The following is a 26152-nucleotide window of genomic DNA, read 5'->3' as shown; positions in this document are numbered from 1 at the left end:
TGCTCCCGATCCCGTCCATGCGCTATCTTCATCTGGCGGGCATAACGAGTCGCGAGGGGGAGGGTCGGGCCGAAGACGTATTGGGAAAATTTTCGGCGTGGGGTTGGGTTTTGTGTGGGTCGGCGGATCCCGTATGATATGGCCCCAAGGAAGATCCCTTTCCCTGCGAGAGCGTGCTCACACCCTCTGCGCTTGTACTCAACAACCCTTCGCGCACTCCAAAAAGTCAGAGAGGGTCGTCTCCGTGACAAAAATTGACAATGGATGACCAAAGGTGACAGCCAATTTGTTCACGTCTTCTACACTTCGACTGCTGCCGTTACATCAGGTTGTTTACGAGCTAATAAAAAATATCCATGCATAAGTATATAGCACACATTCACCGTAAGGTAAACCCTTCCTTTACGATATTAATCCGTTTCGGAGGACTGATCTTGAAGCGAATACCTACTACTGTGTATTGAATCTGCATTGTTTCCAGAAGGGAAATCAATTTTTAAAAAAAACATCAAATTACGTAAATGCTGCTGGGTTAAATATGTGTTTGGTCAAGAAAATAAGGCGTGGAATATCATAATCGATGATACGTTGTGGAAAAAAGCGGGCGCAAAATGAACTATGATCGTACGCCGAACCCATATAAAGCGGGGGTCAATCGCGTTTTTCATTCCAGCACATGTGTTGATAGAGGAATATAAAATCAAGTAGTCAATTAATTTATTGTCAGGAGTTTAGTTACTTCGCCAAAACGACGAGCGAGCGTGGCAAAATCTGTAAATTATTTCTGAGAAACAAAGCACCCACTGAGTTATCTTGAAGTTTATTTTAAAATGGCGAGTGGCAACACTCCTCTTGTCAAGAGTGCGTGACTAAGTTGCAATGTGGATTCATGAGGGAAAGAATTGGCGACAGATGAACATAAATTTCGTATTTTATCCAATCGAAGTTCAAACGAGTTACAGATTAAAAAATACATCTCTTGGGAAGGGAAAAAACGCAGAAATACATCAAAATCGTTCTCCCCAGGACTGAACTTAAAATGCAAAGCATTAAGTTTATTCCTCAGCATGCTCAAGACCTCCCGTGGAAACTGACAGTCAGCATGACCGTGTATTTATACCAGGACCCTCCAGGGGCCTATTCGATCCATAACATACCATTGACTCTGACTGACCCATTTGAATCAATTTTTGGTTGCGTGCCACACAGTAATCATAAGTCTTGCATCACTAAGAGCAACAAATAACGTGAGACAAGGGTTACAAAACAATAGCCCTAAAGGTCGACCTTATACAGAAGTAAACATGAGCTATCATAAAGATTCAACATAAAAATTCAATACTCGCATTGTTTGACAAAGGAGAAAAAAAATTCAGGCGTTTCAGCCATGAATGAATGCATATATTCATGCATTCATTTATTAAAATTAGATTGTCAAACAACTTGATAAATGTTAATAGTTTTTAGATCTCTTTGACGGACAGAAATAGCAGCTTGTAATACGTAAAGAAGCCAGTATTTCTACAAGTAAAGAAAGAGAAAAACAATAATTTTGTAATATTCGTGTGAAAAGTCATTTTTAAAAATATTCGTCCGCTGAATTATGTCGCTCTGCAACAAGATTGCAAGATTATTTCTGACATATTTATCTGCATCTTTTACACAGAGGGAGAAGTGATAGAAGCACGATTTTAAATTCCGGCGTTTACATCGGGACGACAAGGCGGCTTCCTTATGCAAAGGATGAGTGCCTTTTGGGCGCATGTTAAGGCAATAGCAAGGGATGGAACGGCATTACACTATGTCGGCCTTCGCAGGGGGATCTCCCGGCAACATTGTAGACGAGAAACCGGTCCTTGTGATGGCGCAACCGATGAAGGGCGAGGTGGAGGGGGTGAAGTGTTGGGGAAGGGGAAAAGAGGAGGGGGGCGGGAATAGTAGGAGGGGAGATGGCCGAGAGAAAAGAATGGCGGGATTTTAAAGGAAAGAGGCTCCTAATCATAATACCTGCTACACTGACTGTTAGTATAAACTATTAACGGATTAGCACCGGCGAAGAACATCCGTTGAGCATTCTCCATACTCGCGAAAATATAACACCGCGAAACCCAAGTTAATTCAGAGTTTTAAGATGCATAGGTGTCACTTCCTGAAAGAAGACATTGCTTTTCGGTTCTCGTAAACACTTGGAAGTCACCAGAACCATTGAAAACCACCTTTTTATACCAACTTCGAGTAGTTTAAGCAATATTTTGTTACTACTTTTTCAATGAAGTAGAGAAAGGTAAAAACGATTCCAGTATCACTTGTTTCCTCTAATTAATATATGATTTCACTTCTGTCGCGTGCTCATTTAGGCCAGGCTCTTCCAATTTAACCTATGAAGAGAAAAAATGCCTGCTTAGCTTCATCAGAGCAACGAAGATGATGTAAATACCATTCATAGATAATTTAGTAGAAGTAAAGATCCTGAATTGGTAGTGGGTACCGCAAGAATTATGAACCCACTGGCACGGTTGGTTATCGCACGAGATACTTCATATGAAATTTTAATGCTTGGATGAAAAAAACGGAAAGAAGATGAACATGAGTGATATGCGAGAAAACTTTCACTTGTATCAATTACACTGAAAAGAACTACCATTCGTGCTGAAATGCTAACGATGCCATTGTCTTTTACATAAGAGTATTTTATATCCACATATTATGTATTATATTATTCAGCGACGGCACCATGACACCACTGGACATATATTTACTCTACCTTTTGATAGAAAATTTGAATGATTTTGGAGAAAAATTATTTTTTCATTTCCGTGATTGTTCTCATTTTATTTCATAAGATATGAACAAATCTGGAGTGCATAAGTCATTTGTTAATCACTTTCGGTCGTACGATAACGCCTCAAGCCACAAAGTTGATAGGATTACTGAAGTTAAACTACTAAAAATTATTCATAGACCGCAGTTATTTCTAGTAGAAGTATAAAAGTTATCAGAGAAACCAATTTATTACGAATAATAAAACACTTAAAGAAGATATTTCAATTGGATGAATTTGTAGCATGCAATTAATCATTATAGAAGGATAGATCACTAACGAAGGTTAAAAATATTCAATATGAAAAAAAATATTTCTTGATATCTCTATTTGAAGGAAGTGTAGCGTGAATCAATTTACCCTGCCTTTGAAGCTATACTTCTGGTACGGAAAATATAACTAAGCACAGTAAGATCTTAATTACACTTTGGAAGAGCCGTCGTTAATCCGTAATCGTAATTCCTATGAAGGATTGAGCATTCCATTAAAAGCAAGGTCTAACATGAATGTCTTCTATGTTCGAACAAATAAGGATTAAATTTTTGCTGTAGCTGTTGAAGCATATAAGTACCTCTCCATAAGGCGAATATTAACGCGCCTCCGATGCCAGCGAACAGTGCGAATGCTCTACTCGTGGCGATCATGCACCTATTTACAGCGTTGCACTACCATGACGAATGGATCACAGGCGAGTAACATGATAGTTCTGAAGGTAAATTGGTGTCGGGTGGGATTGGTGCAAGCTTTGGTGCGGGGGACAAAGGTGTGGGGGACGAGGTAGAGAATTGCCAGAGGCTGAAATGCATGGATTACTTCGATGGATTGCAAAACAAGGCATCCACCAAAAGGAGAATATTTTAGTGTCTGCATTGACGTATAATTTTATGACCACATAAAATTCAATTAGAGCTCTAAATAGCACACACAAGATTTCGAGTTAGGGATTTAAAACCTTAACGAGCAATACTTCTGGTAATTTCCCTCAAGATTACTGTCGATAATCCGGAGGAAAAAACCATAAAGATAATAAGCCATCAAGTTGATGAACAAATTAATTTTATTAATATCGGGTGACGATTATGAAATAATTTGGTATTGAGAGGAGTGTTATTTTCAAATGGAGCTCCCAGCAATAGATACATATAAAAATCTCATACCAATCGCTAGGAAATCTACCTATAAGTAATCCAGTAAGCAGCAGTAATTGATCGATGGGAGAGTGACTACAAACCAAAAGCAATCTAATATTTAATGATCAGAATCGTTAACAATTCTAATCCCGGTACCTTCATTCAAATCAAATATTCAGCTGAGGTACACATCCAGGTGGCAACGTACATCTGATATTCCCTTCATTCGATTAGTAACGGACATTTTAAATTCGTCACCTGTCACCAGCTCACGCTGTAATGAAAGTAGACAGGAACACAGGCACCAATTCCGTCGGCTGCTAAATTGGTGGGAGGGGTAAGACAACGCACTCCCGCCATTACCCTCGCCAATGCGTAAGTCAACTCCCAGTAAGGGCCAAGTCCACCTCCTCCCCTATCATATTCCTACCCTCTGCCTCCCGTGGCGAAATCGAATCATTTTGCCATTCCAAGCGCACCTCAGGTGTCATCTTTATTTCTGGATCCGAACAGTGATTTGATTATAAATTCGTAATTATCGGCATATGACGATATACGGTGTATGACGATTGTCTCTCCAGCTATTGTAACCAAATATACCTTTTCAATGTAGTACTTAGATGTGAGCCGTAAAATTCCAAAACTAGCTATTTTTATTGGGCTGCACAGATATAATAATCCACCATTAGCATAGATCAACAAACTTTCTTAACAGGAAAACGAACTGAGCTCGAAACATTAAACGGTTTCCACCAGTATTTTCAACAGAAATAGGCCATATCGAGAAGACAAGAGGAAATTTAGACAGCCTATGCTTTCACAAATATAAGGAATAACCGCGAAATAAGTTATAAATTTTTAAATCAGTAGTTAAAATTCTACTACGGCTTTAAACGCTCTTCCCCTTTATTTCCACCTTGATGTAGCCAATAATTACTTGGTACCATTTCAGAAACTATTTATATATTGATAGCGCATACATGTTGAAAATTATTTAGGTTTACAACCAATTAATGAAGGTAAAATGGAAGCATAGTACTTGAAAGGAAAGGCTCCCTCTTCTCCTATTTCACTTTCAAAATCGTATTTGCAGATACAAATACAAAAACACGGTTAAAGCTTACGGGAAACGCGACAAAAATTACACTAAAGTTGACCATGACCTCAATTTTTTTAATGAAATGCTTAGCATTTGCAACATTGCAGTGAAAATATCACCCTTAAAAGAGCTACGATTGCTATTCAGGCGGTACACGGCCGTAAGTGTTTGGGTGCTCAAATTATTGGGGTGATGGGAATAAACGGTCACAGTGCGCTACCAATAATGTAGTAGTCTTTGACATGAGTTATGCGCTCTCAGTGTACGCGATGCTCAGTGACAACGCGCTAATGAATGAATGGCCATGGCAGTGCCGTAAATCGCGCCATCTGCTAGTAATTGCCAGAATGGTGAACTGATTTTTTGACAAAGTTCAGCGTGTTTCCTTTCTCAGGATGGGAGTAACGTTTTTAAATTCTTCCCTCCCCATGCTGAACATCAACGATAGCGCATAAATGAAAATTGATTTTTGGATGATATCACACGGGACAAAATGTTTTCATAATGGGTACTCTAAATCTCTTTCACAGAAGCCATTAACGATGAGAACTCCCGATTTATATATCATAAATCATTGGCTTTTAGGGTGAACTTTTTTAGTTGATTTCGACACTTTAATTAACTTAAATAATGTAAAAATTGGCCATTAGGAAATTCAAGAGTATGCTGAACTAAAGGATAGGTAGAATATTAAATCACATTAGTTGAGGGTCTTCATTACCAGCGGAATGAATATTTATTCCGCCTCTTCTGTGCAAGAGAAATTATTCACTACGACGGTGATTAACTACCTCAAACTGCGCAATCATCATACCGCCTTCATTTCATCTCCGGAGCTCTTGATTTTATTAATTATAACTAAGAGGTTATCATTCACGCCTGAGAATTACGGCTGCATTCTTTTTTTCAAACTCACGCGTGTCGTGCTAAAGTGCGACAGGAAAGAACTCAAGGCCGAATTTCTCCCCATAGTGACATCGCAAATGGGACCGGCAGTTTTTGAGCGTGTCTTCAGTAAAAAAGGGAGACGAGGGCGTGGAATGGAAAATTTTTGGGGGTACGAGAGTGCAGTGAGTGTGGCAAAGAACCCGACACGGGAGTCCGGTTGTTCCATAGCGGCAACGAGGGGCAGGTTCATGGCGAGGGCATTGGGGTGGAGCTATGCGCCCGCGTGGGGGAAAGGGTTGGGGTGGAGGTTGGCTGGTGCGCAGGCGAAAAAGGGTTGGTTACCGGGACTGATACAACGGGGTAGTCACTGAGGCCGAAAAAAACCAGCAATGTTTCCGTGCCCAAAAAAAGGAAAAAACATTGTTAGGCTTAGGCTAACACCATGCTTTCAGTAAAATTTCAGCGATATAAAATTCCTACATTCATTCTTTGAATTTGAAAACAGAGAAAAACAATTAAGTTCTGATGACTTTGACCCCCGAAAGAAAGAACAACCTGATAAACCGTGAGATAAAGCATTATGTATGCAGCTGAATCGCCAAGAAAAACAAAAAAACATAAACTTTACATTTCATTCGTAAAAAGAGCTCAATTCGAGGAGTTATCAACACTTCTTTTGAAGATAAAGAAATGAAGTATAGTGGGTATAATGAACGAAAGAAATATATACTATATTGCCGGCAATTATATTATATTTTAAAACAAAAGATGAGGTTTGAATTCATCAAAATTCCGACAGTTCTAAATGACCGCTTCCATTGTACTTTTAATTGATATTGCCTAAGAAGAATTTAAGATGATATATCTATACGTGTGCGTTAATAATCTCTTGACAAGACCTGTTCAAAAACATTCTGGTAATTAATTTTTTCCGCGTGGTGAGCCCACATATTTGAGGGTTGCCAAGGAATTATTCGAACTAGTAGGCCTTAAACACGAATAAATCTCTTCCCTTGACACGGAATGAATCAAGCACTGTCCAGCGAATTTCCTTATCTAACTCACAACCAATTTTGTATTTAAGATCGTTCCCTTCTTCAGGGTCAAGAACATGTGCACATCAAAAAGTGAAGTGTATAATTAAAATAAAATTACAAGTTATCAGCAGGATGATTTGCCGGGATATCCCATTACCAAGTTTCCGAATCCACTTCTTTAAATTGAAGTAATTAGTAACCGATATCTGACTGATGCGGACGATGCCTGTGCTGTCATTATAAAGGGATAAAAGTATATAATAAAAAGGATAAAAGGCCCCACAAGTATAGTGGGCTTGAAAAATATTACAGAATTATTGGTACTGGTTTTCAATCAGAGCGGGAGATTCCGATTGGTTTGAGACGTGATACTAATTTATTGTCTTTGAAAGTTTACATTCCGACGACGATATTATCCCTTAAAGTGGGTCGTAAAAATTATAAATTTAACGCACAACAAATTACTATCGGCTGAAACCTATTGAAATCAATTTTTCGGGATGAAAACCGATGGGAATGATTTCAATCACTAAGCACATCCCAGGGAAGCGAAGGACCGAAAATAATAGCTCGAAAAAAAAATATGTGAAGAGTTTTGAATCAATCGAACCGAGAATCGAACGCAAGGGTCGCCTGAGTAGGGCGGATAGTGGAATGAGGGGAAGGTGCAACGGGGGAGGGCGGTTGAAAGGGAAAACTCAAGGAGAAAGCAATTTTCTTCCCCTCCAGCCCTCGTGCACGACTCGGGAGAGGGTGGCGTGCATTAGGGGAGGGAGGAAATGGGGGTGGATTAGGGGGTGGGGGGGCCCCGGTCGGTTTGTGCACGCTGCCTCACCGAAAGTGGGAGTGTTTGAGTCACGTAGGGCGCATGGCACGTAGGGAGTGGGTGGAGGGGAGGGGGCGGCGAGCTACGAGCGGGGGAGGGTGGTGTAGGGTGCCCAAGAGGGTGGACGAAGGAGGCCACGTGGGTCAAATCACCTCCGTCCGCTCAATCCGAATGGCCACCTTCTCAATGATAGATTTCGATGCGAGGGTGACGTCTCTTGGTATCTCATTTACATTTGACCAGGTGACTCATCCCATCTCAAAACGGAACTGATGTTCATAAGCGAATGCGTGAGTAACTTACATAATGCTGCCACCTCCACATTGTGGAGCCATCGTGGAAAAAATTTACCTTTGTCGCATTCAAAACCATACACACCGTGGGCAAAATTCACTGTTAAAATATTAGTCTTTTCAGCGATCACGGTGAAGAAAGGTGATTTTTGTCACAGGATCCCCGTCGAATGAAATGTTATTTCCCCCCGAATTTTGATTCTTGGTATATATCTACGAATTCACACCTGAGCGCATGACTAAACACAAAATCATATATTTATGGAATGCTTTGAACACATCATCCATTAATATTCACTTAATCGGTCATATTTCTACTTTTGACCCTTATCTCTGAGCCCTCTCATCCCTCACCGCATGCACACGGTGGGGTCTTTAGACGGATTAAGACAATGGCGAAGAAGAACCAAAAGCACAGTAGCCTTAAGTTTGACATAAACATGATAAGATGGAACTTGAGGATATATAAATGAGAGTGATTGGAATTGGATGTGTATTTTATTGCAGGTGCAGCAGAAAAAATGTTCACTGAACCGAGAACTCTCTGCTGTAAAATACTAAAAATAACACGATGGAATTTGTATCAAATGACTTTTATATAGATATATAGTGTGCAGAGCTTAAGTTTCCTCCAACAACCTTTCATAGGCCTAATGGGTGCTAGTGAGTGGTCGTGATATTTTGAGAGAATAAGAGGCAAACCAAGAATGCTCGATAAATTTTACTTGGTCAGAGAAATATAATCATCCATGTGAATGAATATGATGAACTCAATTTTACGGCACTTAGGAGCCGCTTGGTTATAGCCGAATGTGCATGTAGTCGAGGAGTGGTGATGGAGCTGGGCGTTTTGCTTGAGACACTCTCCTGGCCCTTTGGCCCTCCTTCACACTGTGCATGCACCCCCGCTCCCGCCCTCAACCCCCAGCATCCACCCCCCATGCATAAGCTCTGCAGGGACAACTTCCCTTTCAGACACCCACGCTGCTCGCATCGAGAACCCTTTCTCACAGACCCAAAAAAATCATCTCCACTCTCTCCCGCTCGCCTTGTCCCTTTCTCCCTCCCTCCCTCTCCGTGTCTTCCTTCCCAACTCCTCCTGCATTTCAACCCTTCCATGCCCTCCCCACCCCACTCCACCTCTCCCTCCCTTTGGGTCCCACTCCCCCCCCCTCCTCCACTGCCCTCTCTCCTTCCGCGGAACATCCATTCCGAGCTTTCAGGGTTGTCAGCAATGTATCACAGAGCTGTTGCCGGTCGCCATAGACGGCATGGATATATGGAGGAGCGGCGAGGGGCAAGAGGGAGAGAGAGAGAGAGAGAGAGAGAGAGAGAGAGAGAGAGAGAGAGAGAGAGAGAGAGAGAGAAGGAGAATGAGGGAAAAAGAGAATGCGGGAGGAAGGGAATGAGTTGAAGGGGACGGACTAAATTTTTAGGGGATCGCGGATTTTAAGGGGAGTCCTGCAAGTCAAAGACTTCAAGGAGAAAATTTGTTTTATACACAATAAAGAAGAGGTTACTGCATTACATTTTCGTCAATATTTTTTAATACAATAATTCGGAGAAAGATTCTATTCATTCCGCAAAAAAATAAAAAATCAGGCGAACTAACCTTATTTCTCAAATTAGGAGAGAAAATTTTCAGGGAGAACAAAGCAGAGATTCATACTGAGTGAGTGATTTTGCTTATTTATATTTGAATGAGACAGAACTCAAACCTAATCTACTTTTTGGCTAAATTCTACCCTATTTTTGTGGCTTCAGCATTGTGTAAGGCCATACTTGCATTCTAGATTAAAACTTTGAACTAAATAGAAACCTTGTGGAATATATCTTTCCTCCATAATTATAGAGGCACTTTTATGTATGAATTTTAGAAAGTTACCTTTACACATTCGAAAATGTCTGATGACGCGTTTGGTTCTCCTTTGTCAGCATTAAATTTATCAGCTAACATAAATAGGGAACTATGCCGCGGCATAAAAATACTTTTTTTTTATTATTATGAATTATTTCTTCACCGCCAGTTTCAATCACTAGATATTTCATCAAAATGAGGTGAGGAAGTAATTCAATAATTAGTATATGTTTGGCTCACTGGTCGCAGGAAATTTGGAATTGATTGGCCACTTGCTCACAGTTCCGGGTATCACATGAGATGATTAGGACGAGGTTGATCCAGGCCTCTCTGGCACGTAAATTGCGCTCGAGAGGAGAGCGGCCCGAAAGGGGGACCAGTGCGAATGATAATGGCCCCCTCGAATCTACACATTCGCATGCACAAATCCCAGAATACCCTTCCTCATCCCAAGGTTACCAAAAGCTCTTCTTCCTCCGAACGCCTTCCCGCCTTCCACCGACGAGAGGTGCCCTCACTTCCTTCCGCCACACCTCCTCCTCCAACGCCTCCTCCGCTTCCCGCGCCTTCCTCCACCGACCCTCCTCCTCCCACTGCGACGGAGATACGCGGCTAACTTTCCGGTTTCCGGAAGATATATTACAACTAAACAGCTAACATTACTTTCAGCGCACTTTGTCATCAGAGATGACAGAATTATTCTCCTAGTATACGTCCCAAATCGATTTTCCTCTCCTCACCCTTCTCTCCGTGTCCTTTAAGGTGCCGTAAAAGAGGGAGGGAGGGGGAGTGAGTGAAAGGAAGAGGACCTCCTTGCTCGCCCATTTATTAGCCGGCCCGCGTGACTTCCGAAAAACGGCTGGATTATTTCTCGAACGAGGGGCCTTTCTCTCTCTCTCTCTCCGTCCGTATCAACTGGAGCAATCGCAAAATTAAATGAGCAAACAATGATAGGGGAAGAGGAGGCAATATGGATGGATGGCGAAAAACTAAATCTCGGCCCCGATGGCCCCCAAATAGTTTTTCTGGCGAAATGATGCATGACGGCGCCCCTCGTAAAGAAAACAGACAATCGTCTCTTCGTCCCGGGAGCATCGCTAGAGTCTTTTCTCCTTTGGGTCTACATCCTTCCACTTTCTTCATTCCCGTATTCGCGATATCCTCCGAATCGCTCTCCGAAAAAGCCGTCTCTCTCCCTCTGAGCCACATCTTCCCTCCCTCCCCCACTAACCCCTCCGCTTGGAGACGCATCCGAAACAAACAATTTTCCTTCCCCTTTTAAAAGCCTCGCAACCTTCGCACATTCCGACCATTCTTTCTTCCCTGCAGCGCCGGCTGGAGCATTTTGTTTCCACGGAGCTTTGTGCGGGAGAGGAGTATATTGTGACAGGTTTTATGCCATTTCCCGCGTGAGGTGAGCAGGTTGGAGGTGAGTGGATGCAATGCAAAGTCTATTCAAGGAACTCAACACCGACAAGCTCCCCAGCGTGAATCCCCCTATTTATTTGCTTCCACCGTGAAACAGACTTAGTAGACAACTTACGTTTCAACATGGTTTTTACTTCTAGGAGTTGACTATTCATGATGAAACTAAGAGAATCTTTGAGCGCTAGTTTAGGCAAAATTATGTTGAATGCATTATATGCGATATAAAAGTTAACTGTTTTATTTGACTGAGCTGGTGACGTTATTCAAAAACCAATTAAAGTCATGAGGTTTCACACCTGAACTAATTTTACTAGAATAAACGTTTCTAATAGTCCACAATCGGCTAGGATATTAGAGAGCTTGTAAGTGTATCTCTCTGTCCGCTGCGGTAACAACTTCACAATAGAATCTTCTTAAAGGAGAGTTTAACAGAAAGGCAGCGTTTGTAAAAACTGATTAATTCTTAGGCTCACGTCCTCTTTCAACTCTTCGAGATCACAAAAAAATTCGAAGAGCAAAATCTATAATGTGGGATGCTTGCAGGTACTTTTACTTGATAATTGAAAACATGATACTCTTTTTCAGGCCATGTATAAGCTAAAGTGGTCAAAGTTCCCTCGGAATTTTTATATTAGATATTCTGACCGATGATGCGGAATGAGGGGTCTAGAGAGGCCGCGGGCGTGCATATGCATGAGAGGACCGCTTAGTAAGGAAATAATACTAGTCCTCTATTTCGAATCTCAACTGAAACAAGCTGGCCTCAAAATTTTCTCTTGCTGTAGGACACCCCAGGCCCACGTCGCATCCCCGCACACTTTCCTTAGGGAAGAATAATAATAAAAAAATAATCGAATGGCCGAAATAAAAACACACGAAAAATAATAAAGAGCCAGACTGGGTCCTGTGTCTTTGTCACAAGCGGGTGAGCAATGATACATGGCTTTCGAATTGAAATATTTTTCAGGGCTTGGCGATTGGGACGGAATGGGATGAGAAGGTAAAAAGGTAGAGGGAGAGAGAGATATTAGGACCCGAAAGTGGAGGAGGCTGAAGAAGAGGATGGCCAGAGAGGCCGGAGCATTTTTCGATGGGATGGCGACCACGGGGGGGGGGGGGGGGGGGGGGAAGACAAAGAGGAGGGCATAGGTAGGAGGAGAAGAGTGGGAGGAAGCAAAGTGTAAGCGTCAGAATGGACAAGGAAATGAGGAATGAAGTCGGCGGTGCTGCCCCGAAGACACGGGAAGGGGAGGGCGGGATAGGAGCAAGGCCACCGCCGGGGTACACTCACAATCGGGGCGAGACGGCGGCGTCCGACTGCGGGGGCGGGAGCGGAGGGAAGACGGATGGCCCACACCCAAGGGCCCCAAGGAGGAGGAGGAGAAGGTGGGGTCGGAGTGGGGCCTCCGAGAGAGCACGTGGTTGGGCCCGTCGGGAGATGAAAGGATTGGGAAGAAATGGAGGAGCGGGCGCTGATGGCCTCACGGAGAACCGATCCCTCACTCAAATGCTTTATGGCCGAAACAAAACGAGCCCCGTAATCTCTATATCGCGGTCCAGCGTGGATTTTCCGATTCATACCGCCCTCAGCACTTTCCCCCTTTCACAGTGCGAGAGGCACCCAGTTCCTCCGATACCGGCCACGCGCGCCACCTCTAATAGGCTAACGGTCCCGATACACCTGAGGCATTGGTTTTGATATTCAGAAGCCATGGGTTAGCTGAAACAAAATAGCTCTTAATATAGGGCCTTATAAAAACATCACGTTGAATTTTGAGCGCTAACCGAGGAGAGGGACAAGACATTGCACGAAGATTCAACATATGAAATTGACGGGAAAAACTTTATTTCATCGAATTTGACAAAAATAATTGAGGAACTATCCCAAGCCCTGTGCTAAAGTGTGATTAAATGGTAAATAAATATTAGCGATTGTTTTCGAAATTATATTCTGTTTAAAAGCGGCGGGACTTCAGAATTAGTTGCCTGCCGCATTTGTTTAAGTGTCTTAAATTACGTGAGAATAGATTTTATTTTATTATTTCATTGAATTCATCAATATGCATGAACCAAAACTAAATGGGAAATTAATAGACTGTTACTTCAACCTTCCCACATGGATTTCTCACTGCTATTAGATCACAAGCTCCAGATTAAATAACGAATTATATTTTATAAACGCTCTGTTACAATAAATTACATTTTTAGCCGCGGAAGACTTTGATTCTACCTTTCCTTTGCGGTGAAACATGTGCAATTCCTCCGGATCTTACCAATTCTCACGGAGTGCGGCTCCGTAAGCTGGCTTACAATATTCGAATCCACTCGGCAGGCTGTGTATGTCGATCGAGCGGATGGAGCAATGAATTACCGGGTGCGGAACGGCTGCCGCTCCTTGGGAGAGGCGACGCAGGGGCCGTGTCGTTGCCGTTTGCAGCCTCGAACTGAAGTGACTTCCCCTTTGAAGCCACTCTTATTCACCACTCTCGGCCAAGGGAGAAAACACACTCCCTCCCTTCCGCTACAATCCAATTTCTTCCCCCTCCTCCTCTGAATACCCCATCCTCCCACCAATCGCTCCCCAACCGGACCCCCCAACCCTTCCTCCAACCATCCCCCTTTATTTCCAGCAGACCTTATACATTTTCCACCCCTAGGGGTTGAATAAACCCACCGCAGGAGGGCCTCCCGATTGTTCGAGGGTTCCTTCTCGAGGATCGGAACGAAATGATTGCCAAAGGTTTCCGAGAGGTGGCACGAGGGGCTGAGTTAGTTTCCCCTATTGAGGGGGGGACCAAGGGGCCGGTGTTGACGGCTATTTAGGCCCTCAGCTCACTCTATTGACGATGCCTAGAACTAGGTGATACATTCCATCACTTTCTGCCCGGATATGAATTTTGTCCCTATCCGTTCCATGACACACATTCCTCTTTTCATTGCTGTTGCTGATAGTCTTTTGATTTTCTTTTTGAAGGCGGCCATTCAAATGAAGGAAAGTTATTAATGCCAGTCGAATGCGATATGATTTTAATAATTAGCTATCGATGCGTATTGCTTAAAGTTGAAATCGCAAGTTGAAGAATTTATAAATTGAGTTAAACAGAGTTATAAATGGCCCTGAACACACCCTCCATTAAAAATACAAACTCTTAATCGTTGGTATACAGACATGATGAAATTTAGGTATGATACGACTTTCCATCGGCAGATTATTTTAGTAAATGCTTTTTCGGTCATCTATTGGGTCAGTAATTTGATTGTTTCAAAAGCTTTCAGAACCGAATTATTTTAAATTATTATTATTTAAATTGAAATTATTATTTAACCCAGCGTTGATGGACTGAGTTACAAGAACAATGGCGATAATACAGCACATGATTTTAAGGAAGGCACAAAAGCTATTAACGAAGATTTTCCTCTACTTATCCTCATATATCACTGTGCTTGAACAAGATTCAGAGTAGTACTCTATTGGTATTCTAGGAGGTATTTATCTCCTGAAAATTTTTCTACAAACAGTTCTTCAAAACTTTTCCACAAAAACCTTTAAGATTTTATGAATTGGATAACACGTGCCAAAAGCAAATGATGGCAACTGAAATATATGATACTCTTACAAAATATCTCCCATAATGACTAAATACGAGTGGGAAAAACCGGCATATACGTTCTGAAACGAAAAGCATTGATCATCACCTCGAACACTCAAGATCCTACTTTTACCACGCTGCTGATCCGAAATCTTATTTCTTAGCATAAAAACAGTATATCACGATCGAGGAAAGGCTGCTTTATTTCTGAGCACTATAAATTCCCCTCAGCTCACGGCATGTAAGGAATCAGCGGACACGCGAATTCCGGCGTTCGCACAACAGCAGCGCCGACGCGCGAGCACGACTCCTTCGAGCCGAACGCTCGCGAGCGGAAAAGGTTACATCGCACTTGTATGCAGCAACTCACACCATCGGAACCCATCCCCATTCCCCCTAGGAGGGAGGCGGAAGGAAAAATAACTCCACCCCATAAAATCCCAATCTCATCGGCAATAAATGTAAAGCGGTAGCCATTATCCTGAAGAAAAGACACGAATCGCGTTAATCCCGTCAATCAATGGCGCTCTTTTTTTTCTCTCCTCGTCTGCGCAAGTCCGTCCTCCTTTTTTTTACTCGTGGAACAAATTTCGACGAACAGAAAAAAACGAGAAACAGCAGAATAATGGAGCGACTCGACTCGCGTGAAAGAACGCACGATGGCCGAAATAAAAAATATGTGCCTTGTCAACACGGCTCGCACTAGCACACACAAACACACTTACTGACACGAGCGAGCAAAAAACGAAACGGATGGAACGAGGAAAGAGAGAGAGAAAGAGAGGAGAGACGAAGGGAATAGAAAAACGAGGAGAACGAGATTCACGGAGAGAATACGGACGTCGTTGTCGGAGAGGGAATTTCTTACCGTAATCGGTAAAATTAGCTTTTCTTTGTTTATTTTGCTATATTGCCACACATTGTGTACACATTTTAATGCTACACTGTCACCCAATTTCCTTTTCCTTTCCTCCATAAATCCGCAATTTAAAATATAAAAAAACTTGTTTCGATAAAAAAAAAATCACCTAATTCTTAGCCTTAAGATATTTCGGAGTTGAATAATTTCCTCTTCCCCCAGTTTCTTTTACAGCCACTTACTTACCCATTCAAATTATTCCACTCAAACATGGCATTCTGTAGCAGTTAAAGATTAAGGGATAGAAAATCGAGCTACGAGAAGAAAGATCACAGACAGAGAAGGTGGAGTGAGAGGTGAGGATTAGAATACAGGAAGAGGGATACTGGCAGATTGGCAGTGTCCGCGTGGACAGTGTCGCGCAATGCAAGGGACGAAAGAGGCAGAGAGAGCGAGTGGGGGTGAGGTGGTTGCGCGGCGTTGAATTCGGGCGCGGTGGGCGTGGTGGAGTGGTGTGCGGGGGGGGGGGGGAGGGGGAGAGAGAGGATAAAATACATTCGTAATCCGTCATATGGACAGTGGAGGGGTGGAGCCGGGGACTATACCCCGCTGCCGCTGAGGACGGAAGGGATAGGGGTGAAGTAGTAGTCGAGAGACAGAGTGTGGAAGGAAGGAAAGAGTAATCAGCGAGGGTAGAGCCGACTCTTGGCCCAAATCACTTGGGGTGCCAAGCTGACAATGGTGCGCCACTGCTTGCTAGCAACAACAAAAAATATGTCCACATATACTTAACCAGTATTAATGTATTGATTAGAAATTGAGTACCTATATCATGAGTAAAAAGAAAGCTTAAAGATAATCACGAAAAATATTTAATAATGTATACTGTTTAAAATGGAGCCTGAAATTGTAATACTATTTTTGGGCTAGATATAAGTAAACTTCAAAATATTTAAATAAACTTGGAAATATTGTAAACGAATAATATTTATCGTGTTTTTTTTAATTAGTTCTTTTAAAACATATGGTTTACGTAACGAAAAAATATCCTCAATATTAGGCGATAAACTCAAATTCGCTGAAGATTCTTTCGCACAAGCACCACCTGAAGGGAAGGTGGTGTCTAAGGGACTATGACAATACTCCAGTTGGGTTGGACGTGGTCGAGGAATTTCCCGGCGATATAGAGACTGGGTTATGCAGGAAGGTTTGGAAATTTCACAACGTGCGCCCTGCGGGGGATGTGGGAATGGGCAATGGAAGACAAGGGTGAAGTGGTCCGAGTGGAGCGCGGCGATGGCGCTGGGAGGGGGTGCGGGAAATGAGGGGGGCGCGGGAGTGGGCGGCGAAGGGGGTGGAGGGCACCAGCTGGTAATGACCACTCTGAACACAATGCGCGGCAGCTCAGTTGAGCCGCACAGACGCACTCCAGCCGCTCACGTCTACACGTCCTTGTCACGCAACACGAGTGAAGAATTTCAGGCAGCATAGGCTCCTTGCAAGCGCACTGTATTCATGGAATTCTTGCCGATAGGTAATAGAGAGAATGCTAGGTCCTAATTTTCATTTTTAAAACACTCAAACTATCGTTAATCAATGAGTATCAGGCGGTGAAGAATAAAAAAAAGGACAATAACTCTACCGCAATGTATGAAAACCATTTTTTTCCATTCCAGACTTCCATTAACGTTTTGATGAATATTATCGCGAGTGGAATATTGAGAGTCCATTTAATAAAAGAAAAACTTAATTATCTAATTCCACAGGTATAATTATAATTTCACCGAAAATCATGTTAGAAAAATTAAAAAAAATTAAATAGAAATCTTGATGTGAGGCCATAACTCGAGTAAAAGAAAGATATGTGTTAATACATTGGGTGTATTTGGTTTAGCTTTCGTTGCCATACAAATTAGCAATCAATCTTCCCTCGTTATAAAATAACTAGCACCAATTAACGACAATTTGCCAAGACCATTAATTTACTACAGGTTGTCACTAAAATCAATAAAGCGTTGGTCATCATTTTCAAAACTCCATTAGCCCTCATTCCAAATTACACCTCGAGATCATTATGCAGAGTCGGAAAAGCACTAAAGAATATAGACATATCATCCAGCTACCGTAAATCCTCCTTTTTGGAATAATATGGTGGTTATGGGTCATTTCGTTGCTCGTAAAAATGCATTAAAGCCATGGAAACCATTACGTTTCAGGCGTAAAAAAAACAATTGGCTATTTGACCCAGGGACACGTATTCTTGCGTCCTTTTTTATTTACCGAGGTGAGAAGCAATAAATTTTAACGACGTAGATATTCCTGAGAGCGCTGTTCCACTTAAGTGCCTTTTTAAACCTCCCTTGGGATTTGATTTTTTGCTATGGAAAAAAAAGAATAAATTTGAACTGCCAGGTCTTAAACACCCGTACACCCAACAGCCGCCACTGCATATCCTTACGCACATAAAGGATATTAATAAGCTGATAATAATAAAACGTGGTTCAGTAATATGCATAATTTTCTCAAGAAATTAGTGAAAAAAAATATTCTCAGACCATAAGGTGAGAAACTAGATGCATCTTTTGCTTAGTCATTACTTCTCTCTAATTACAAGATCTGGTCAAAATGAAATAAAAATGTAAAATCTGGTTATTTTCATTTTTACCATATAATGCTATTTAAAATTTCTGACGCTAAGAAGTTTGTTAGAGAGAGCCAAATATTAATAAAAAGAGCTTTGAAGATTGTGGCTATTGTTATCAAAGCTCAACTATTACTTCTATCTCAATCAGTGATCAAAAGTACGTATCATACCCTCCGCTACAATTTATAAACCATAACCTTAAATCACTCCGCTTACCTCCACCTTCCAGGAAGATATTTTACGACACCGTTTTATTATAACATGAAAGCAGTGTATGATCTTACCATCACAATGGTGTATACCTCATTCAAGGAGACATTTATGTATTTTATTGCGCACGCTAATGAAGTATTTTCTTGCGCATGAAAAAAATCTACTATGAAGTAAATAAGAAATAAATTTAAATTTGCGGACGGCTTGATTAATTTTTCTACTTTCGGCGTAGAAAATATTATGAGAACCTCGATGAAAGTAAAAAAATATATTTTTAATCGCATGCCCTCGTATTAAAAAAACCCTCCATTGATTCACACAAAAAAGTTCGGTTGATTTCATACAGGGATTTAAACATTTTTCCATGATCCTGTTAAACTACAAGCGACTCTGATCGTTAAAAAAAAATCATACAAATATTCCCACACGGAACGATGATTCCCAGATTGAGGATTGGCCGTGTTCGCTGCTAAAATCGCTGCCGCGCCCTCGTCAACCAGGCACAACACAACGCAAAGAGAGAGAGAGGGAGTGAGAACAAGGGAGGGAGGGGTGAAGGATTGAAAGATAGGGACCCCAACCTCAGCGACCGCAAATTAAGCTCCTCGGCCATCCCATTCAATTAAACTCCCGACTGCCTCCCCCGAGAGGGCCAGCTTTTCAGCGAGAGACAAACAGCTGAGTGGCGACGGCGGTGGGCCTCGTCGTAACGATCCACCCCCGCGGGGCCCTGGAGCTGGCAAAAGGGCGTAAAAGGCGGTGGAGGGGGAGGGTGGTTGGAGGGGTGGGGGTGTTGAGGGTAGGGATAGGAGACAAACTGGGATGGGATTGCGGAGTGGGCCACTTCTCTCTCCCTTAAACTGATGTCGCTTTTCACTCCATTTCACGTGCTCCGCGGAAGACGGATGTCGCGAGGGTCGGGTGACACCTCACCTCAGAGTAAATATAAGGAGAGTGCTCGACGTGGCTTCGTAAGAACCAATAGATGGGATGAACGGTGAAAACACAAGACATATGACTGGATGATTTATCTGGATATGTTAAGGTATGTAACTGATTGAGCTGATACGTGATAACTTAAGTTTCTGGCAGGGCATTGTCCCTCATAGTAAATGTTACGATATTTCATTATTTACTGTGATGAACAGGTTAAATACGGCCAAAAACGTCAAAACTTTGGCTAAAATACGCAAACCCGCTTGGCTGAACACCTAAGAAATTACAGCTTACGCCGATTTTATATGGATATTTATGTGGAGGGAAAAACAGCAAAGATATTCAGATGCCATAAAAATAGATCTAATAAAAAATATGAGAAATTTTCTTTGACATGATTCGTAATTTCATGAAAATAAATTTTTCAATCACTATAAACAACGTCAAATCTGCAATTTAAAAAAATATTCAATTGATAGAATTAGCGAATCCGCGGAATTCTCAGAAGGAAGATTAACTTAACCCCCGTAGATCAGGGAAGAGTTTATTTTTCTTTCAGGCCACATGGGATGTTAAAATCTTTCCTCCTCTTCCAAGAGCCGAAACAGTGCGGACAAGACTAGTATAACAATTGTTTGTAGGGCTATTCGAGTACATATATATTTAACACTCTTTCGGTCAACACTGAGCGATTCTCCAGCCACTGATTTCCTGATTCCTTATCCTCCCCCCTGTTCCCCTCTGCTCCCCTCTGTAAGTCGCAGGGCGCCCGTTCCCAATCTTTGACCTCCTCACGCCGCACCCCACTATTTCTTCCTCGGCCTCTTAACGTTTGGCGTGCAATCGCTCACGCGAAAAGCCCTCGCCCCTCTCCGGCCGTTTAGCGCTCGGGGATGTACCGGGAAGCAGCTCTTTTCAACGAACAGACTAAGGTGGGCCTTTTTATTCTTCAAAAAAGAAGGAACATTTCCCCCCCCCTCGAAACAGATGGCCCGTAAAATTTTACGCCTCGCTACCTGTATTGATACAATTCCTCCGCATGATTAATTCATTCCAATGATCCGTGTAATTTGGCCGATTTTCATAACCCAGTCAAAAATCAGTTATTTAAGGATCTGATGACCACTCAATGGAAGCAATGTTTGAAAATATCATCAAATATAAAATTTCATTAGTAGAAAACAGTAGTACTTCCGGAGGTTATTTTATTATATTCCATTTAAATTCAACTAATAAATTTTGCCAGCAAATTGGCCTAAGATAAAATGTGAAATATATTATTTTAGTTGAGGAACAAATGGATTCTATGATAAATTTTCTTCACCCAAATATTTGCTGAGTCCTACGATACCACATGTCTATCAATAAAAATGATAAGACAAAATAGACTTCTGCTAAAATAATTTAAAAAGCTCCTAAGGCTCTTTTTAAATTTGCATTAACGTACACAATATTTCTAAAACTGATAAAATTTCACCTAATTTAATGCAGGTCCATGAAATTGTATTCATCATTTTCACATAAGTATGACAATATAAACAAAGGAAGAGCCAACACAATGATAAAACTTCGAGCTTCTAAGACAATGCCGAAAGCCGGTGAGGCTGGGAAGGAAAGAAGTCTGAACGAGAAGAAAGACTGGCTCGGCTAAACAGTTTTTTGGCCGGGATATCGCGAGTGGCATGCATTCAATGCACTAACGAATGGGAACAAAAGTCTGATTTATGGGCCCGATTTTCTTTGCTGGTTTCCCGCAATTTTTAACGAATTCAATGAGGTGCAATTAATCAATGGAAAGCGCGGCCCGGGTGATAACACGCATTTTTGCTTCCTTTTTCACTGCTCATGGCAATCATTCTCCCCGTTGGGATCGGAGGGAATCCCATAACATACACGCGACAATCGATGCACTCAATGAACAGGAGTCTGCGCGATCCCGCTGGGATAACTGGAATGGCATGGTACCCTTCTTCTCCTTTGAGTTTACACCTGGCACAATTATCCAATTTAGCCAACTCAAGTGTACTTAATTCAACGCAAAAAATTACAGTAACTCTGCATAGTTTAAGACAAATTTTCATTAAAATTGACTGAAATTATTATGATAGGTACTTGACATTTTTAAGTGAACTTGGTAGCTCTGAACATAGCTTAGCCTAGCTTTGTCAAACCCATCAGGGCGAGCGTCCCTTGAAAATAAGTAATTGATATAAATTCGTTAAAAAAATTATTTAAAACATGTAACCACAAGAATTACAGTATATATAATATCAATTAAATTGCACGCATGCTTTTTCGAAATCTTGTTTGAAGTTATTGGTGATATGTTTGAGCATTATTTGTAAATATAATTTTAATTGAGGCATGTGCTGCGTGTTAGTCATTTGTATAATTTACTAAACTCAATATGCTATTTTTTTGCAATAATTAGGCCCGATAACTTAATAAGATATCGCGAAATGGGAAAAATGCTGTTGAGAAAATGAAAATATTCCTAAAAAAAATAATCTGAAGACACAAACAATATTTTTGCGACTACATGGCCAAAGGATAAAAAAGACTAATGGAGATCATGCAAAGTTCTAGACAGTTTAAGGTAATAGTAAAAATTTGGATTTAAGATTACATAGGTATGATACATTTGCTAAGTAAATCAAAATGCACCAAAGTAAACTTTAATCGTAGCGTGGAATGCCTGCATAAAAGCGCGTTTATAAGAGAAATATAGCTTCCACGAAGTTTCAGCTTGGCTTTGGTAACATGCTTTTAACCATCAACGCCAAAAAGACTTTGAGCTAATTTTGAGAGTTTTTTTATCTTCTAAAAGGTCAATGATACATTTACTGCCATTAACAGCTCTTAAAATACAAATATCTCTGGAAACTATCAACTTCAAGGAATCTATTAATGGCCGTTGTTTTAGCTAGTTTAGGTTTCGAAATTTCTAATACTGCTGTAATTTTTTCATAAACCATATCAAACGAGCGATTTTTCTTTAAACTGTCATTTATATTCTTCGTGTACCCTCAAATCATTTCAACATAAAATATAAGTCTGGGAATAAAATACAAGCCAAATTCAATTCGTTAAGGTAACAATTGGTACTCCAACATTAGCAAGCTCAAACATATTTCACTCGTCAGCGTAAGTTCCGTTATGGCAGATTAAAAAAAAGTTAGAGTAATTATTTCACACTTATCCACAGAATTTTCGTTTGAATAATATTGAGTTACAAAAAAATGGAAGTCTTTGGAGATAGAAGGGAAACCAATTTTTTTTCAATCAATTCCTTTCATTTTCGTGCTCAGTATTTCAAAATATACCCATGTTTTAGTTGCTATTATTTTATTCTAGAACCAATCTAGAACATTTCGGAAATAAAATCAAATAAAAATATAATTCATACTTATAGGCATTTAGAAGGTAACTTTCAGTCAAACAATAAGGGTAAAATATAGCATACGATAGATTTCGTAAACCAAACAAAGGATCAATTTATGAATACATCTTCTTATGCGTAAATGAAAAAAAATAATGTCAACAGAGAGATAAGGACTTTTATTCTGATGCTATCCTTACATCTGCCACTTGTATGCATCGTATAGAGTGGTGTGGCATTTCTCACCGGAGGATCTTGGGATAGAGAGGAGTGTAGGGAGCGCTTGCGAGTTCGGAGCGATATTAAAACGGCCGCTCTCCAGCTTCACCTCTTTAGACCCTTTCGGAGAATGACTCAAAAGTCTGACAGGGACCGTAAATTTGACAGGATGAATGAAACTGCTGAATGAGGGTGACGGAAAAAAATTGAATATAGCCATTAAAAACAAATTTTAATGTTTTTACATCAGCAGATGGAAAAGATCTCCATAATTCTAAACTGTAACATAAAACTTTTTTCAAATTTTATCACTAACGCTCATTTAGACATCTTAGGGCATGGGTATTTTTTTCCACGGGACCAAGAATTTTTTTCACGGGGAGTGTGAGCATTAGCTTTTGTAATTATTCATTTTATTCACTTCAAAAAGCTAATAAGGATTATAATATATTTAGTTGCCCAGTACCACTCCGTTTTGAAACTGGTATATCCAGTCCTCAATATTTATCCTTTCTATCATTTCTAAAATAAAAATGAAGTAAATTTTGAAGAGATAATAATTATTCCTGTCCAAAAAATTGATTTATAGCTGAAAGCGTCCCGATTTAATTGACGGTCGCTATTTTCACGGGGCTCAGCCGCAGAACCACGACAAGCCATTAATCATCGAGTGACGCCGGACGAAGATTCAACGTTTCACCCACTCCAGGGCGGCGATGAAAAAATATTCCACCGAACTCAAATAGGCTGCAGTCAGTCCTTTGCATTGCATTGCCGCCTGAAGCATCTTGCAGCATTCCTCCCACCGCAAAAGTCCCTCCCCCAAAAAACCGTCTCCCTCTCCGCGCGGGAGTTGGCCCCGAGGAGGCTCCTCGGCCTCTTCCTTGGTCCCGCAGGGCTTTCGGTTGGGCCCTTTTGCGGTGGGTGCTCTGGGCGGTGGGGTCGCCGCCAAACTGGAGGGGGGATGTCCCCGTGGGTGGGGGGATGGGGTGTGGGTTAAAGGGGTCTTATTTTACCAGCAGATCAATACTCCTCTCATACGTCATCGCTCATTCGTGGGAAGGGGTAAATGGAGAGAGGAGGGGGAGAAAATGAGGGAGAAAGCGGAAAGGGAAGTGGGGGGGTCTCGGGGGCGGGTTTCCCCAAAGGGAGAGAGGTGGGAGGTTTTTAGGGGGTGGAGAATGGTGCAGGAGGGGTCCGGTGGGAAGAAGGGATTTTGGGGTGTTTTTCGGCGAAACGGAGTTGGTGTGGGGTGGGGTGGGGGCGTGGAAGGGTTAAGCGCGGTGCGAGGAGGAGTGGGAGGCAGTGGGACAAAAGGCCTCGACCTCTCTCTCTCCTTCTCTCTCTCCCTGGGAGCTTGCGCTTATTAAATGATGCCCCTAGAAGCAAAGATAAAGTTTTCTTTTCGAGTCGGCGAAAAAGATTCGATTTTTATCATTTTTTTCTGCCGTGTCCAGATGGATGATTTCCTGTCATACATAAATATTGTATTTCTCCGCACGGAAAACCAAAACTAGCAGTCAGATGATCCCCAATCCCTTGAAAAAATTATATTATGCTAACAAGAGGCAAGGCCGAACCCAGAAAAGACAGCCAATGCACACTAAAACGAGCCATTTACCTCGAAGTCAGATATTGGGTTAAATATAGATGAATATTTTGGCTTATAATAGAGGAAAGGACCGTTATCAATCCTTTAAGGGAAAAGTAGTTGAATAAAAGATGAAAATAAAATATATGTCACGTAGAAGTACTGGTAAAAATGTAGTTACTCTTTTTCCTGTTTAACCTAAAAAAAATTATACAACTTATCGACTATACACAACAGTAATAAAATAAGTACAATGCGCAGTGATAGAAATATGTTGTGTAAAATTGCTATCATTCAAATCTATCTTCCCGGTACTTTTTATAAAATTATTAAGGATTATTGCATTATTGAAATTAAAAGAAACCTATAATCATGAATTCCGGTAGATTTAAAATATCTGTGATATTAGACATAAGTCTAGTGTAAGTAAAATAAAAATTGATTTGTGCAATTTGTGCAATGATTGAAAGTGAATTTGAGGAAGAGTAAGCGATCATTTTAATTCGATCTATGAAATAAAAGGAACGGAGCGATGAAGATAACATCTTCTGGAAGAAAAGTCTTCCTCAATCCCTGCACGATGGCAATGCTGTAAGCATGCATGCCTACTTTCCTCCATCACGTGACTTTACTGGCAGATCGTCCGGCATTCCTGGCGCATACCAACCACAAACACGGCTGTCCATCATCATGGAGGCCACCGAAAGTTTACAACGAGGTAACCTCAGGTAAAAAAATCGCCCACCACTGGCCGCCCACTCTCCTCATCCCGCCGGACCGCGCTTATCAACGGGCTGAACCACCACCGGACTCAACTCTCCCTTCTTCGCGCTCGCGACCCGGTAAATTAAAAAAAAAAAAACAAACACACGGCATAAAGAAATAAATGGACAAATGTGACCCGCAAATGGCAAAAAAATGTTATCCTTCCAGAATGAGCAGAAAGAAAATAAGAGTGGGAGAGAGAGAGTAGTGGAGAGATGGTGGTGTGAGATGACTTTCAGGGCGAGAGAATGAGCGAACAAGAGAGGAACAGGGGTGGGCGGTGGGTAACGCACAAACGGACAAACAAAACTACGCAGCGCATCACGTGTGTTGTGTGTGTTGGGAGGGAAAATCTGCGTCATTAAGGTGAGAGGAGGAGGAGGTGGGGAAGCAATGTAATGCAACTGCGAGAGTGGAAGGGTTGGTGCGTGGGGTGGGAGGGTCGCAGGTGAGGGCGTCAGCTTTGCAAACGGTTGAGGGATGAGCGTCCAGACGCAGAAAGATCGCTCACTCGCCGCATCCCATGCCTCTCGCCGCTCGCCGTCACACTACTTCGTATTTGCATACTCCTCTCCC

At 41.6% G+C, this 26152-nt stretch overlaps 1 protein-coding gene across 3 annotated transcripts in view; it reads right to left on the bottom strand.

Annotated features, from left to right (window-relative positions):
- Nucleotides 1-26152, bottom strand: part of LOC124169509 (homeotic protein ultrabithorax-like) — a 447372-nt gene that overhangs the window by 411415 nt on the left and 9805 nt on the right. The window contains exon 2 of one of the 3 annotated variants that reach the window (XM_046548151.1): nucleotides 23921-23923. The exons of the other annotated variants lie outside the window; for them this stretch is intronic. Coding sequence (XP_046404107.1) covers nucleotides 23921-23923 — 3 coding nt within the window. The remainder of the gene's footprint in view (nucleotides 1-23920; nucleotides 23924-26152) is intronic. 3 annotated transcript variants of the gene reach the window in all.

The sequence above is a fragment of the Ischnura elegans genome, chromosome 1, assembly GCF_921293095.1.
Source record: "Ischnura elegans chromosome 1, ioIscEleg1.1, whole genome shotgun sequence".
NCBI classification, from domain to species: domain Eukaryota; kingdom Metazoa; phylum Arthropoda; class Insecta; order Odonata; family Coenagrionidae; genus Ischnura; species Ischnura elegans.
Note: the sequence above shows the minus strand (reverse complement) of the source record. Positions and strands in the feature narration are given on the sequence as shown.